This window comes from Anopheles ziemanni, chromosome 2, assembly GCF_943734765.1.
Source record: "Anopheles ziemanni chromosome 2, idAnoZiCoDA_A2_x.2, whole genome shotgun sequence".
Taxonomy (NCBI): domain Eukaryota; kingdom Metazoa; phylum Arthropoda; class Insecta; order Diptera; family Culicidae; genus Anopheles; species Anopheles ziemanni.
In genome coordinates this window covers 94357239-94374619 of record NC_080705.1, presented here as the reverse complement: position 1 = coordinate 94374619, position 17381 = coordinate 94357239, and the positions used below count along the sequence as shown (strand labels likewise).

The 17381-nt window shown below is 44.1% G+C and overlaps 1 protein-coding gene across 1 annotated transcript; it reads left to right on the top strand.

Annotated features, from left to right (window-relative positions):
• Positions 1-10446: 10446 nt before the first annotated feature.
• LOC131287638 (proton-coupled amino acid transporter-like protein pathetic) lies at positions 10447-17140 on the top strand. Its single transcript, XM_058316743.1, has 5 exons — positions 10447-10539; positions 10616-10686; positions 14203-14298; positions 14376-15188; positions 15267-17140. The coding sequence occupies exons 1-5, from the start codon at positions 10531-10533 to the stop codon at positions 15673-15675; spliced, it is 1398 nt and encodes a 465-aa protein (XP_058172726.1). The 5' UTR covers positions 10447-10530; the 3' UTR covers positions 15676-17140.
• The last annotated feature ends 241 nt before the right edge of the window (positions 17141-17381 follow it).

The following is a 17381-nucleotide window of genomic DNA, read 5'->3' as shown; positions in this document are numbered from 1 at the left end:
AAATTACCCAACCGTGTTGAATCCATTCCATTCACATCTTACGTGCAATTCCCCGGACTGGTCTGTTATGGTTCTTTGCGTGTTGATGCAAATAAATACAATTAAAATACATAAATTGCAACATTTCATTGACAACATTTTGCAGTGAAAGAGAAAAAGAGTGTGACCGATAAAAAATTTGAAAAATTTCGAAAGATTCGCAACAATTTTGACAGGGTTTGTCATTTTCACTTTGACAGCGTTCAAATGTACATGGTACTTCATCGAGCTTACGCATACTAACATACTCAAATGTACGCGCGGAAATCTTCCATCTCGTTCGTGCGCCAACGCAAACGTTAGAAAGAGTAATTTTGAGAAATTCGTCTCCGAATCCGTGATCCACAGATCGAGTTCTATCGGCACCGCGGACGGGTTTGGTACACCGGACGGTGATTTCGACCGGTTCCTACAAGCGTAGAAAAGTGTAAAGTGCAGGCACAAGAAGCAGTGAAAATCGCCAGCGTGGAAGATCTACCGGACGCCGGGGTGTTGCCGAAACAACGAATTCAGCAAAAAAAAACGGGAAGAGAAATCTCGCCCAAGAAAGGTAAAGCAGACAGCAGCCGGAAAGAAGAGTTAATATCATGTTCCAGCCATATGTAAGGGACTGGACTAATACATACATTATTCAACAATAATCGATGCCTAATAACCGGTTACGTTACTCGTGTAGACCAAAAAAATACTTCGGGAGGAGGTTCTTACGTTTCGAGTACCGTACTTCTTGTCAATGAGAACGCCACGTGTTTTGTGAAGCCGGCGCCTGACAGTACCGGAGGTATATTCCGGAGTGAAATAAAAAGGACCGCAAAATCGGGAGAAAAGGGCGTGCAATGAACAGAGCAAGGAGAGCGAAACTCACGGTGGAAAGAGAAAGAAGTTCCGTTTTCCCAAGAGACAATCCACAGGATGACGTTAAAGAAACCGTCTCCTTTTCCTTCCCAGGTACACACGCCGTGTCTGTGTGTGTGTACTTCGGCGAAATCGTGTTTTTCCATTTTTTTAAGAAGTTCGTTAATTGAATGCAACTTGCGTACACATTTGAACTCGCTGGTTTCTTTCCCATCTGATATCGCTTATCTTACATTTTACTACCGATCCAATATTGTTTGCTTTATCATTCACATCCGGCATTTCCCAAGAATTGCGGTACACGTTTCCTTCCACTGTTTCATCAGCCAATTCTGAACATTCCCCGTTCGGTGCCGTTGCGGGAGGAAAACGCGTCGCTCACGCACGAACGACAAAAATAGTTTTTCCTCAGCTGGATTCGCTTTCTCGCTGTGGCATTTTGGTGTCTGGTAAAGCGCTAACGGAGCTCATGCGTGTCGGTAGATTACGGTACAACGTATTTAGGCATCGTTTGCCGCTTTGCCCCAAAAGTAAATCCTCTACCATTCCTGCCCAAGTCGGCCCCTCCATGTGTGCATTGTAAGGCTTCCACAAACCATAGCCATTTTGAGGCACGATCGGATGAAAATGGCACAATTTGGCTATGCATCGCAGCAGATAGGGAGTAAACGGGGAGCGGTCTCCTTCTTTGCCGGTGGAACACCGTCATCAACCAAGGAGGGAAATGTGAAAATAAATCGATCGATACGCAACTACGTAATCCCATCGGCGGACTGAACCATAAAAGCGGGAAAACTACTCAAATAGCCCGACGGACGCCAGTTCGTTTTTTTTTTCACTTTACTTTCGCGTTGGACGTGGCCTACGATTCGTCGTGGGTGGCAATAGGGAGGAGTATTATGACGCAATCGTGCGACAAAACACTCCAGCAAAACCGCCATCCACCGGAAGTGTGGTTGTGGATGCTTTAACCAAATCTATGGCGTTTCCAAAGCGATCGAATTTCAATCACAAACCTGCAAACGAGTCGTTCAAATCATTGGTTCAGCTCTAAGTTTGTATTTATTCAGCTGATATCTATTACCTCTGCGCAATGAAGATCGATGCCAAGTCTTCGAAAAAGCCTCGAGAAATGAGCAACGTAAGTCGTTTTGGTAACCGAAAAGCGGGTTTGCTATCAGATACAGACAGACGAGTACCTTGTGGTTGAAAGAAGTGTGTCTAATTGAAGATGTTTCTTTCCACAGGCGAACCTCTGAGCTCTAGAAATTGCACTGGTAAATTATAGTTCCTCTTCTTCGTTTTTACCACTTTTGGATAATCGAGCTCGGAACCCGCTATTCGACATCTGCGAAGCATCCATTTTATACTACGGATGATGGATTTCTTTTGATTGTGGATACCGATTTTTCTATCGCTCATTTGCTATGCCTTCCTTCTATCCATGCTGATCTGCCATGCTTATGTACACTGGAGGAGGGGATTTGAAGTGGAAATTCCAATTATCTCCGTTCCCCAAAATCCAATATTCGTAGCATTTGCGAGTTCCGCCACGCGAATGGGTCTGTCTGAATGTGAAATGTACTTGGATGTGGAAATCCCGATTGACATTTGTATACATTATCTCCGATTTACATAAACATAAGAGCAGTGATTTCGGTGATCGACAATCCACCATAGGTGATCTAGGTGATTCAGTAACTAACGTTTTGTTTTCTTCTTAGATTAGATACGGGGACCATGATTAGCATTCGTAACTCACGTGCCTGCGAGGATCTTACACATCCCCAGTTCTTTTGCTTTGCATTTCCCAACAATCATTTCCCTTTCGCATGGTTTGAGAAAAACTATGCGGCAGCTCACACACTTTCGCATCCCGTTGCGCGTGCCGGTTACTCTTCTCGTCCGTTTTGTGACCGAGATTAGATTTATTTTTGTTTATTTTAAGCTGCGAATGATTTATTTTTGGCTTGTCTGCAGAACATTTCGCTGTTCGAGCGCACCATAAACTGTGTGTGATAAAAATGTGCATCAACATTGAAACCGTTGTGTAAAACATGATTAACATCACGAAAGAGAATGGCATAAAACACACACTCAAACGAAACAAAAACGTGATTAGGATTCAATCCTTCAAACCAAGGTGTTGGTTTTGCTGAAGGGAGCGGCTCCATTTACACTTTGACAGCAAAAGATTTTCCCCGAGGGCCACATTGGTGGAAGACCGGGTGGAGTGGATAAAAAAGGGGTCGTTGCCGGCAGAAAATTAGCCTGATGCAATGGTGATTCAGAGTTGCCGAAGAAAAGAAGCATGTTTCAAACATGGGCCAGAGCATGTTGCGCGAGACAGAGAACGAAGAACAAATAGAAGAGCGACCTCACATTGTGAGAGCAAATGGAAAACCGCGAGTTTCACTGCTTCGAGCGAGCAAATTAGCGGGTTTTTCTAACATAAAGAGTCAAAGCAAGAGAAACAGAGAGACAGAGGTTATGATAGAGAGCGGAAAAATATTGGCACATGGTTGAGGCAAAAGAAAGCATGCAACTCGGTTCTAAAAAGTGCCGGTCGTGAATTGCAGCAATTGTTTCGCGTGGAAGCGAAAGAAATTTCAAACGGTTTCGAACACACGGCCTGCTTGGTGCCACTGATCACAGATCAACTTAGTTCGCCGAAGATCTCGCAATAGCTCGGCTCAAAGTGAAAGGAATCGCGAAACGTTGGCCCGAGGGTACTTTTCTTTCGAACAAGTGATTGTGTGGCAGTTTCGGGATTCGGTTTTCGTCTCGGAAGTTCAAGGTTTCTGCAACCTGCGCAACCTGAATTGAATTGGTCGGTTACCGAAATCGACACTCCTCAGCTCCCAATGTAAGTACATTGACGTCAACGAACAAACTCCCTCGCGCACAAGGCGTAGCAGCAATCCGACCGCGGCGTAGGCTTGTCCCTGGTAGCAGTTTAAAAGTGGTCCATATTCGTGCCTCGCAATAGAACGACAAATTGACAACTCTATCACACGAGACGGTCACATTTGTAGAACCAATTATCGGATATCGGTGAACATGGTATCGTAGTGCGGTGCGATCATGAGATCGACGGACGCATTGTTTCGTTGCCGTGGTCGGGATTATGTTTACTCACAGAATTTTCCTATCTCGTGACAATCGAGGGCAAACAGCAGCGTTTACCCCCTACGTACCACTTTCACTACACACTGTTTCTAGTTCCCGCCAACAGCGACAGCATCTTTGATGCAATTCCTTTTCCAAACAAGAAACAAAGATTATTACCATGAGATTCAGTAGGCGCAGATTTGTGTTGCATTTATATTCGCGACCTACTTTCTAGCGGTCTTTCTTTATTATTTCAGTGGGGCTGTTTTTCCTGGTCAAGTTCAAGTTCAAATCGTTTGCGATTTTCTTCTTAGAATAAGTCACTTGATGTGCTGTGTTCCCTTTGCCGAACACGACGCTCCCTTGGCGCTACCCAAAGGGAGGACACAACGATTTCGTGCCAGATTGGCGATCGTGCCCAGCATCGACTAGAGTGTAGACACTGTCCTGTTACCATGGCAACTTTATTTTACGCTTACACAAATGCACCCGATGGAAGATCAATACATTCGAGCGTGCGAAGAGTGCAGCAGTTGCACATCTCTTGTTAAATTGCACTTTATTGTGCTCACAAACGTGTTCGTGCAACATTCGGTCGCAAGCAGGATCCGTCGATTTGTTGTTTGTGGCACCGGTTTACTTTGTTTGATTGCCTCTTCCCCATGTTTCCTTCGACCGTCCTCTCGTCATTAGCTTTGCTTAGATAAACACTCCACGACTCCATATTCAAATATAAGCACGGCTACCCGACTCACACCAATTCGACTACTTAGCAATGCAAAGAAGAGAGCTATTGGCTCGTTTGTTCGACAATCCTACACGTGGCCGGCGTTAGATGAGAGTTGACGAACGTGGCGAACTCGTTGCCATGCTCGGATAGAACGTTTGCAGATCATCCTCGTTTTTCAGGTAACGATAGATCACATCATTTTGGGTTCATTTCTGGAACGATGACGTCAAGTAATGCTAGCTGGCGTACGTAATTCCAATGACGTTGCACAAGCAGCGACCGCGTTGGGTAAAACTACATGATTACTTTTCATTTACGTTACTCAGCTGCTGATAAGCATCGGTAAAGATAACGATATGGCACCAGTAGGCGCCTGCATTGCGAGGCAATATCTCAGCATGTATTTGTACCGGCAAGATAAGGAAAAAAATAAAAATATACTACAAGCAGGCAGGTTCTACGACGTATCCCATATATATATATATCACCCAACGTCGCGTGTTGCAGTTACACAGTATTACAAAATATACCGTCCGTTGTGTCTGGTACACTTTGTGAAATTTAGTACAAAATTAGCCCTTTCGCTGGCTGTATTGCATCATCCTGCCAACGAGGACAACGTACCCAAAAATTCTAACACCACCACGTGGAAAGGACCGTTAGATCTATAGATCCAAAAAAAAGCGCGACTGTAAGTGCGAAAAGAAGCCAAACCTTTCCAAAAACATTTTTGAAACCGCGAGAGAAACGCTTGCCAGTGCGAGTGAGAGTGAGATGCGATCGAGTTCGTCCTCCAAAAAGGTAGTAGAGCACTGAAAAGCTTTTAGTGCGTACCGGGGGTGGGCTACGGTAGTAGCACTGGGACGGTGGTGGTGGTGGTGGTGGTGATAGTACACCCTTCACCCTGACTGTGAGAGAGGGAACCATGCGGTAGATTTCCAAACCCGGGTAGACCATCGCCTACTTCAGTCTTCGTTTGACAGTTGACGTACACGGTCGTTAGAAGCAGGTCAGCCGCCAGCCAGCCATCGATCCGGCCGTTTTGCATTCCTAGGCACTAGGTTGTAGGAAAACACCTACAGTGCCTCAACCCAGTCCGGTAGGTTGAATAGAGGGATTGATACAGCTGTCCTTTGTGTGCTTGATTTGGGAGCAAGGTTGTTGTGAACTTGGCCGATCAACGGTATTAGAAAGTGCTGGTTCCCGGTTGTATCTTGAAGTGATGGTTTTTAATCCTCCTGTTTCGCGGTTCCTGTGCGGAAGAAAGCATTTTAGTTTTCCATTCCATTCTTAACAACACCAGCCGCCGTCGTGTCACGTTTGTAGCTCAGGGTCATGTGTATTTTTTTTCGTGCACAACGTGTATTAAATCCACAGACAGCTTTGCTCGGTGTGTTACGTGTCGCCGCCACGCGGCAGTGAAATACAATATCCTTTCCCCTGCATTACTCTTATCGTTACACGTTTCCGCCGTCATTATTACCGCATTGTTCAGTGCGCTTATAGCAAGCACCCACTCAATTATTCCAATGCATCAGGTTACGTCCTACGTTACATTTTCTAATGGTTCGACTAAACGGAGTAGAACCTCAGCACGCGCGCAAAGTGCTCCCTCCTTTCCCATTAGTCAAAAACTCGTGAATCAGGGACAACGGGTGGTAAGTCACCTGGATGCTAAAAGCCATCACCATCGGTATCGCTTAGAATCAGCCCATTTGGTAATTTTTTCGTCACTCAGTCATCCATCACTGGTTTTTGTCATATGATGTTGTTGTCTGTTAAACCGTGTCTTTATCGAAGCCATAGTAGTAAAGACGGCTAGCCAAAAAACAAAAATCACACTTAGAACGTCTACGAAAGTCTTAATGGGTCCGTTATCGCTTCGTCGGCCACAAAACATACCGCCGCAAGACCGTTGACCGCTGCGATTGTGCTTTTGGTGTGATAAGAGAGGTTTTTTACCGAAGTAACTAGTGACCGTGAAATAAAAATCACCTCATAGCAAGATCACGTAGAGCAAACTCACGGCAGAATTCGATGCCAAGTTTGTGGAAATATGCTATATGAGCCACGTGGTAAGTGAGATGTGAGCACAAGTTGGCAACAGAACTGGAAATAGTTGGGAGTCGCTAGCCGGCCGGTTTTTTTTATTGGGTTTGTATTTTTTCGAAGAAAATGCTGTTTTCCTCTCTGCCCCTCGACGTAATGGTCCGGGGCAGCTGACCTTGGCACAGTAACCATCAGCACCGATGGACTATGGAGGCTCGTACACCGGTTTATCTGCCTCAGCCAACCAGCATCTTTGTTTATTCAAGAAAGGAATGGCACGATGGAAAGAAGAAAAATGGAAAGGTTTCCAACCAGTTTCTCCGAACCAAGCGGTCCTAGAAGCATTCTTCCCTTATCCGTCCTCTGCTCCTAAAACGTTCGCACATGTTTTCTGGCGGGAATGCGGGTTCCTTCCCGTCAGCAAAAAACCCTGACAGTGCACGCTGAGTTTCAGGTTTCCCAGCTGCGGCAATTTTTCGTAAGTCTTACTGGCGTCCTGTTCAAATGTTGCCACGCTGGACACAAAAGTTACAGTTCCGCTTGCATTAAACATTATTTCACAATCGGTCGTTCCCAAACCAATACTAGCACGTTGAAAATGGAATGCTGAATTTGCGTTATTAGCAATTAAAAATTTGAATTTGAAACCCCTCGTGGGACGTCCACCGCACGGGGAGGTCAGTCCTTTTTCAGCGTCACAGTGGGTCATATTTTCGCGCATAAGGTTTTCCATAAAACATTACACCATCGGTATGTGCTTATGTGCATGTGGTACTAGTTCCACAGAAACCACGTGTGGTTGTGCTGATTGCATCAGCAAAATTGTCTCTCGACAGCCCTTCTATTAGACACGCATCGAATGGGAAAATAATAGCCCACATTCAATCAAAGTAATCCTGTCACCGTACGACGAAGAGTTTGATTGAATTTTAAACGTTTACTTAGTTCCATCAACAAACTAGGGAGATATTTTTTTATTGTTGGATCGTCAACAGCAAATCGCCATTAAAATCACTAAAAAATAGCGAACTCCTACAAAACCGACATGAAATCGGTGTTAAAACCGGCCACGAATAAGTGTGGTTGAACTAGTAACAAACAACAATTTGCCGAAAGCAATAACAATCGCACGGCGGTTCCAAACATATGGAACACAAATAATCACAACCAGACGACGTTAATCTTTTACTCACTCCGTGTGTCCGGTTGGCCATCAAGAAAACATCATTTCATAACAAACAAACGAACACGGTTTGGTTCCTGTCGCGTACTATGACCCGGAAATCGCCAAGTTTCGTATGGACAGCGTTCAGTTTCTGAAGTTAAATATACTACTACATTTAGCCCAAATCAGCTATATGAACATAAGTTAATCACGAGGGAGGAATCTTTCGTAAACACTATGACTACTTCCACGTGCAGTTATGGTTTAGATTTTGTGTTCAACACCAAATCAACTATATTTTACAACAGGCGATTAGTACAGACAAGCTTTAATCGCTAGATTCATTATCGATCACTCAAGTTATGTGGAATTCTTTTTTTCTTGAAGGACAAGTTTTACCTCAGTCTCTTTTTTTTCAAGTGACCTTTTCGAGTCTCGCAAAATCTGTACGTTGTTTGTGTCCGATAATAAAAAGAAGGTGGCAACAATACGTGCACTGATCGAAGTCGATGTTTCGCAAAAGAAAAAAAGAAAGAGAAATATTGAATTTTCTATCAGTTTGTAGATAAGATTTCATCAACCATAAACCCAATATGTGTGCTGATTGACAACGCTGCAATCGGTGTCGCTCAAATGGCACGATATGATTTGAAGCGAGTAATTGAAATGCAACAGATACAAGGCGCCAGCAGGGAAGCATCCGTTCGAGCTGACCGCTGGTTCGTTCCATTTCTTCACAGTAGTATTACTTATTCCCCACCCCTGTGCCCTTTCGAAGCGATAAGCAGCATCCTGATCAGGCAAAAGTCCAACATATTTTCTTTAAAGCCCATTTAAATTTGACGGCATTTCACACATGTTGTCTGTTTGCTGCTTTGGTATAAGCTTGAAGTATAGATAATCCATTGGCACATGATTGCGACCGAGATTTTGTTAGTAAACAGGTTTATGCGAACTGTATACACCAGCGAGCAGTAAGTCCTTATCAGTATGACAGGGATTTTCTTGCAAACAACTTAGAATGTTAAGACAGAATTTTTACTATAATTTTCCTCAAAATTTGATCACGCTTTTCTTTGAAAATATTACCATCTCTAGCTGAGTTCACACAGGAGGTTAGTAAAAATAGCGCCAAGCATATCCTTCGCCAAGCATAACCTCTTCAAGGTCTCTACAGGAAAATACAAAAAAAAAATCTATACTGATTGACAACCGTTTTCATTTTTCGAGCGTTGACTTATCCGAGCGTTATTCTCGTCAACAAGGTTGAACTCGTCAGTAATGTTAAAAATACAAAAGTTATACAATAGATGTCCAACAAGTTCAACGAAACAACACATTGAATGGGGTTCAGTAAAAAATAAGTAGGTGTGTCTCCAACATTTTCAACATTTTGCGCAAACCAACTGTCGAGGAATGTTTCAAAATTCCTAACAACCGTCAACCGTTAAAAGACCCTACTTCTTCTTCTTCTTCTTCTTTTATGCGAGTCGGGGTATATCCTCCTACGTTAAGTCGAACGTTAGTTCCCTTACTCGTACTCAGAGGCATACCGACTCTGACACGAGCTCCTATGCAGGGGCTCGTGCTGTAGGACCGACTGTGACAGCCATATGTCCAAAACCCTACTTCAATCATTAAAAACTGGGTAAGCAAATCGATACATGGTCGTGATTGTTTCGACTCCGATCGGTTTGGGGTATAAATATTCATCACGCTATCAGCCGCTGGAAATCAAATCCGTGCTGGAGGGGACCACAAATTGTGCACGGGTCAGGCAAGGGGGCAAGGCCATACGACGATCCCTAACTGCGGCAACCCGTTCTAGAGATAACGGGGGGCTGGGCCGAGCCTCCGGCGGAAACAGTTGTATTGCATGCGCAGCACGAATTAGAGGAACTTTAACGTTTTTCCTTGCGTTATTCTTCTTACGTTCATCGTTAGTGGCAAGACCTTGCTGCCTAAATTGATCACTAATCAGTCCCAGACGGCACCGACGGATAGCGTAATTTTTTTCAATTGATCTCATTCGACGCATCAAGCGCGACACTACAACTATCCGGGCGCAGTTTGGCCAATTATTACTCTACGGTTCCCCGCAATCGAACGAAACCGAAACGTGAAAGTAAATTTGTTATCCAATCCCTCTCATGTCTAACTTGGGCAAAGGGTTAAGATGTATCCTTCATCTATCTTCTTTTCCGATAACCCAACGTGGGCTAAGTAATACCAATAGACCAGAACTTTGGCTTAACACAACTGAGCGGAGAGCATCTACTGGCGAAAGGAAAGCTCTTGTTAATACCGACATACTTCAATTAAGTATCGATTGATAGAGAGCCCCCTAATCGAACGAAATGAAACCAATAGACGGGTTGTGGGGCTAGGCTGGGATAAAGATACGAGTTCCTTCAATTGACAACTATTGCCGATGGCAATGCCCCTACATAGTAGCAGTCGTTAATGTTTTCCTTTCCTTTGGACCGCTTACAGATAATCGGGTACTTCAGAAAAGAGGCTAAAGTACGTTGCCAGTCTGAGATTCTCTTCAAACAGTAGAAACAACAGCAACGACAGGAAAATGGTTAATGTAAGTATCCTTCAATAGAACACCCAACGAATCCCATCGACAATTGCTTTAATCCGTTCCAATCATTCCCGCCTAGGAATACACGGGTCCACCCCCACAGGAGATGGAAACCTTTCTCCCTCAGGACGGCAAAAATGGAGCCACTGTGTAAGTGTTTAGTTGTGTAAGATTGTCATCATGAACACGCGGTTTTCTCCTATCCTCATGCTTCAAGTGTTTAGTGAGGGGCATTATTTACAAGTACCCCAAGCCTTTTACTCAATGCCGCTTTGAAAGAGTATTTCCAAAACAAAAATAAGCAATGACAGGAAAAATATTACAAAAACGTGTAAATAAAAACCCAGTAAAGCAGGTGTCCAGGTGTTTTGGCGGTTCACTCCTTGGAAGATGCTATCCATTTAAGAACTGATAAGCCTCAAGCCATACATTGTACTAGTACATATATATAATCATGTAATTTACGGATACTTATTGATCCTCGACACGCCTTAAATACTTTCACTCGTACCACGGCATACATATTGCGTATAAATCATTGAAATTTATGTCGGATTGCTGTTTATTGTTTGGGTGTGGGAGAGAACGGGGTACGTTTTGAAATATGTACCCTTTGCAGAAACAAAGTTGTCGGAATGTGAGCAACAAGGGAAAAAGGTGACATCACACGAATACCTAAAACGCACTAATGATAATTAATCGCCTCAGTTCATCGTGCAGCAGAGCGGATTTTATCCTTGAATCCTTCGGGATGCTCTCCTCTCGGTGGCACACAAAAGTGCATAATGTAAAATGATCAAATTCCTCGAACCCCCCTCGGGGGCCGAATGCCGAATCCGTGGGCGAAACGAATCTTGGCTACTGACAGATCGTGTATTTCATTTCTCTGCATGATACCGCGAGATTCCTCATAATCCTCGTTGCGGGTCTTTTTTCTTTTATCGATGCTCTTCATACACGAATCGTCTTGTCCAAACTAGTTGGTACAACCGTATACAGGTTTACACAACCTTTACGTGTTTTTTTACAATTCTGTATGAAATTTCACTGTTTTCCCTGCTACCCAAACGCTTTGTATCGCAGTCCAAGGTAAACCCTACCCGATCGGACGCTGGTGTACAGCCAGAAAAGTGTTGGTGATTAAACCCAAGAAAAGCAATCTTCCGAAAAATATCATACCAACGCGTAAGATGCTTTGCGGTCTTACACTTTCCTACCAGAGGTCAACCGATTCGAACAAGGAATGGCGCAAAATTTCGTTCGATTCGTTCGTCCCTCTTCGGTGGCAAATTGGCAATCATCCATCCCGTAAGGCCCGGGAGAAAACTCGACACGCAACAAACGACTTCTTCTCGCGCGATCATCGCTCTTCTTTTCTTGTGGATCGCATCCTCGGTGCATCGGACTTTTTTTTTATCTGAACCTGCGTAAAAAGGGCAAGGGAAGACAAAGTTTGATAACGAACCGAATCGATATTTTCAACCGGACATCGGATGGAGAAGTAGGGAGTATGGGAAGGATATACGAAAGCCTACCATTTTCGGCAACAAAAGCAAAGAGGAGGAAGAGCCCGATGCAGCAAGCTTTGTGGAATAAATTAAACTCAGGTTGGAATGAGCGCAAAATAGGAAGGAAAGGTATTTAAAAAAACATGCAAAAGGAATTTTTATAGCAACACTACACAAACTACACATATTCTAAAGCAAACAAAATGCTACAACATCAAAAAAACTCACCTAATTACGATCTTATAATTCATCAATTTAAAGTAAAAAAATCTTTCTCAATATTCTCAATTTTTATGTCATACTTCTTTTTTGTATATTCTTTAAAATAAACGCAAAATCACTTAAGGTCGATTTGTCGCTGCATCTAGCATAATGCATTTTTTACGAGTGAATGAATGTACCTTTAAATTATCGCCACCGCCGACGATGCATTGGTAGACGTTGCGAAATGTATACCCATCATAAACATGTATGCAATACGTGCCACGATCCCCCAACCCGATTTTCGACTAATTTGCATGCGTTTAAACCCCGTCCCTCTATACGCAGTTTGAATCGCATGATTTTTCGGTGCATACGATTTTCTTTAGTACGCGATGAAAGTGAAGCGAAGGAAAACATTGGCCACCATCTCAGGCATAAGAGTGCCGTTATGAAAAGTCAGCCCAACTTGCTCGACGCGATGCAGTTGTACACTTCATTTGAGTGGCAAAAGTTGGATGTCTCTCTGTACTAATGTGACTCGCTCATGTGGCCGAAGTCTATCACATATCAGAAGCCCTGGTTTTTTTTTTTTGTTTCAATCGATGGCCGCAGGTTGCACCGATTACGAAAAGCCGGTGGAAGGGATAACAATTTTCAACCGTTGCAGCGCGGAAAATGCACACAGAAAAGGGGATGGAGAATGCATCGCATTCAGGTGAAGAGTGATGTGCATGTGCGGACAGAGAAGTTAATAACAGTTGCAAAGAGGTGAACCCCAGTGCGCTGTTCAGGACGACGTTGCATTCCTCCCTTCCTCACACGCGTGCCAAAGGGAACAAGTGGGACCAGCGCAGGAGGCATGGATGTGGAGAATGGCCGACCCGAAACATAACTTGAGCATGTCGGACGCCAAGTTACCCCACTTCGCCGCATGCTGCTTGTTGTGGAACCAAAAATTAGCCTCCAACTTGACCAATCGTGGTACTTTTGTTTGTCTTCTTCTGTGCCGTGGAAAACCGCAGCGACGTTTCTCCACGGGAGGGAGGACACGATACTGGACTGGGCAGGAACACGTTAAAAAAAAGAGCTATCTTCCAATTTTCGCTTGAAGCCAAAAGGTATATACGAGACTCATGTCTGTCTTGGTCGGCCGACGCTTCAGGACCCGGATGACCAACGGTCCAAGCGGATCCCGCGACGTCGTCAGTTTGGTAGCAGTAGTCCACCGAGAAGGTCGGGTTTTCGGGACCTTAAATCAGTACTGTGTTATATTGTGGAAAGTGTGTACTGTAAAGACTTCCCACACGTTGTAAACCTCAACTTTTGAACTCTTCCCCCATGTGTATTGTGGTGTATATCTAAAAGTGAAAATAGCTCATTTCGGCACGAATCTGAAACGTGTCCACAAGCGGCAAACATTTAAACGCACATACCGAATGTGCGTAGTTAGTTGTGCCAAAGGAAGCAACAAGCCACATCTCAGCAAAGCATCATAATATCCCCTCGACATGGCGTCCGCAAACAGCATTAACAATAACAACGAGGAGAAAATGGACATGGATATAAGGTGAAGTTGTAACAAACAAACAAAAATCAAGAAACCAGCAAAGTTCTTTTCGCTTTGGTTTGCAGAACTTTAAACCTGGGTGATGCAATCTACTGGTTGGGGTTCGTCATATCCATTGCTTTTGGGGTGTGCCATTTTGAGGCTTCTTTTTCCACATGAACTCAAGAGTTTACAGTATGCCATTTAGAAAGCTACATAGAATAGTTTTTGGAAACATTTTTTTTTTAAATACGTATTTTTAAATTCAAAATGGCAGTTATTTGCCACGTGGCAGCTGATATCTGGTTGTAGGAAGTGTCTTACAAAAAGCCTCATCAGATAGCAATAGGAAGAGAGGAATAACATCATAACTGTTATTAATCTCTTCAAATCGGTTCTCGTTAACAGGTACAAATTCACAACGGTAAAAACAGATGTTGAAGCCAATGGCACTGCACCGTACGATCCGTTTAAGGAACGGCTAAAACTGGAACATCCCACAACGTAAGTATCCAGTTCCAAAGCCAGAATCGATGACTACTCACAAGTTTGACGTTAATGCTCTTCTCTCTGATCTGCAGTGATGGCGAAACGCTAACCCATCTGCTGAAAGCTTCTCTGGGAACCGGCATCCTGGCGATGCCGGTGGCTTTCAGCTACGCGGGTCTGGCTGGCGGTATCTTCGCCACCGTCCTGACCGCCTTCATCTGTACGCACTGCGCGTACGTGCTGGTCAAGTGCGGCCACACGCTGTACCGTCGCACGCATCGGTCTGCGATGAGTTTCTCTGAGATCGCGGAGGTGGCCTTCGAGAATGGACCAGCCTGGGGCCGCTCGCTCGGCATGCCGACATCGTACTGCATCCGCTTTGGTCTGTTCGTGACGTACTTCGGCACGTGCGCCGTGTACACCGTCATCATCGCGACCAACTTCAAGCAAGTGATCGAGTACTACTATGGCGAAGAGCTGAACCTTCGTTTCATGATCGCTTTGCTGCTCGTGCCACTGATTCTGCTCTCCTGGGTGCCCAACCTGAAGTACCTCGCACCGGTCTCGATGGTGGCTAACGTGTTCATGGGCGTTGGGCTCGGTATCACCTTCTACTACCTCGTCACTGACATGCCGCCGGTTACCGAGCGTCCACTGTTCCAGCCGATAATGCAGTGGCCGGCGTTCTTCGCCATCGTCATCTTCGCAATGGAAGCCATCGGTGTGGTGATGCCGCTCGAGAACCAGATGAAGACGCCACAAAACTTTATCGGCCTGTGTGGAGTGCTGAACCAGGGCATGGCGGGTGTTACACTGATCTACATTCTGCTCGGTTTCCTCGGCTACGTCAAGTACGGCAGTTTAGCCGAAGGCAGCATCACGCTCAATCTGCCCGTCCATGAGATGTGAGTTCCGTCGTCGTTGAGTCCATGGAAGTCCCTTTGTCTGACCATAACCGATTTTTTTTCCTTCCTTTTCGGTAGCCCTGCCCAAGCGGTGAAAATTCTCATTGCGCTCGCCGTGTATTGCACCTTTGGACTTCAGTTTTACGTTTGCCTCGACATCGGTTGGGTTGCCATCAAGGACAAATTCACCAAGCGTCCCCGGTTGGTGGAGTACGTCATGCGTACCATTCTTGTCGCTGCCGCTGTACTGCTGGCTGTTGCCGTCCCCACTATCGGCCCATTCATCGGGCTCATCGGTGCCTTCTGTTTCTCTATCCTCGGGCTACTCATCCCGATCGTCATCGAAATGGTCACCTACTGGGATGAAGGCTTCGGACCGGGCAATTGGATCGTGTGGAAGAACGTCATCGTAGCCATCTTTGGCACCATTGCGCTTGTGTTTGGCTCCAAGAACGCCATCGAGGAAATTCTTACCCTGTACGCCTAAGCAACGACCCTCTGGAATACTGGGTATAGCCGCGAAAAGTCCTTCCGTATCAACAACATACCTGATAGACGGAGATATTTTTTTTTTTTTGCTTTTTGTAGCTACCAAAATATTGCCATTCTACAACAAATATTTCCTTGCATCGGGCACCATTTGTATGCCACTTTTGAAACATATTACTGTAGGGTCCCCATAGTTTCCTAGCGTGGCATTGCTACTCGTTACATGCGAATGTAACACTTGTTTTTTTCTTTATCTGTGGGCTCTGAGCTCAGGAAAAACGACGATCAGTTCGTCGTTCCGATAAAGGCTGTGGTCCATTTGTTGACCGGTAGAGAGAAAGAGTGTGTATGTGTGTGTCTGTGCGTGTAAAACATAGAGTCAGGGGAGGGAGCCTGAGCTAATCTTACCCGGAAGTAACACTCACAAAGTGCCTCAAAAAAGCTAAGCATGGAATTGGATAGACGAAAACAAAAACAAAAACCTACCTTAACATCAACAAGGGACTGTTTTATCCAGCGCTATTTGCACGTAGAGTTTCGACGTTGTTGAAACGGTGTGAACGTGTTTGCTACACCTTGTTGGACACAAGCAACATTTGGGAGAAACTGACTATTACCCTCAAAAGCACCAGTTCTCAGGGATGCAAAGGTAACAGCATTTCAAACATTTAACCACACAACATACAACATTAAAGCAAGTGTCGTGGCTGTTTGTGTACCTCTGCCCAACGGTTTTTTTTGGTATAATTTGGCTGCCGTTATTTGAACACACAAAGTGTTTCGTGGACGGAAATGGACCAGCTTTTTTACAGCGATAGTCAATTTGTAGCCATTTTACAAGGCATCTTTACAGTATGGGTTGCCCATCATCGTCGAAGCAAAAAGTTGGTCTGATAGGCCTTATCAATATTTGACCTCAAACACCCAAACGAGAACGCAAGTCCCGTAGCCAACAGTTCTTTTTATAAAAGAATTGCTTGTTCCCTTGGTTGTTTCTTCAAAATCAATTGATCGTTTCTATGTCATACGAAGTCTACTACAAAGCTCTATATAGCTACGCAATATAAGAGAGGTGACAAAATGAAACATTAACAATCCGATTATTCCTGAAGCAGCATGCATCTTTACTTAAATCTGACACAAGCAGTTGTATGAAATGTTCCTGAGCGCCTGTGCACGTGCATTAAGATCCCACTTACAAGAGACGCTCAAATTGTAATCTTTCAGTAATTTGTTTGTAGGGTCTTAATGATTGTATTCATCATCATTATATCACCATTCTCTATTAATTAATTCGTCATCATCCACGCATTGGCCCCCACTTAGGTTAAGTAAATTGGAAAAAGAATCGCAAGATTTCAGCAGCGCGATAGGAACGAAAGCACTTAGGATTTACAACGATTGTAATATTATATAAGCAAAAAAATTACTGAAAAAGTAAAAAAATAAAAATTACTTTACATACCTGGATTTGTTTAGACTTACGTCTACTTTATATAACACCAAAGCAGAATCACACAGCACAGAAAGTAACTTTTACGAAACACATAACTAAAAAAAACACTTCTAATACATTTTCATACACCATTATACATTTCGTTTTGAGAATATTAAATTTCAAAAAGAAAACCGACGTTTAAAACACAAACTTTAACACGGGAATTATTTATGTATCCTCTCCTTTACGCTTGCTGTTTCTCGACA

Excerpts from the sequence above, each read along its gene's own strand:
- LOC131287638 (XM_058316743.1), top strand. Across the intron at positions 10,687-14,202 it reads GGCAAAAATGGAGCCACTGT|GTACAAATTCACAACGGTAA; the intron begins GTAAGTGTTTAG and ends TCTCGTTAACAG. Across the intron at positions 15,189-15,266 it reads AATCTGCCCGTCCATGAGAT|CCCTGCCCAAGCGGTGAAAA; the intron begins GTGAGTTCCGTC and ends CCTTTTCGGTAG.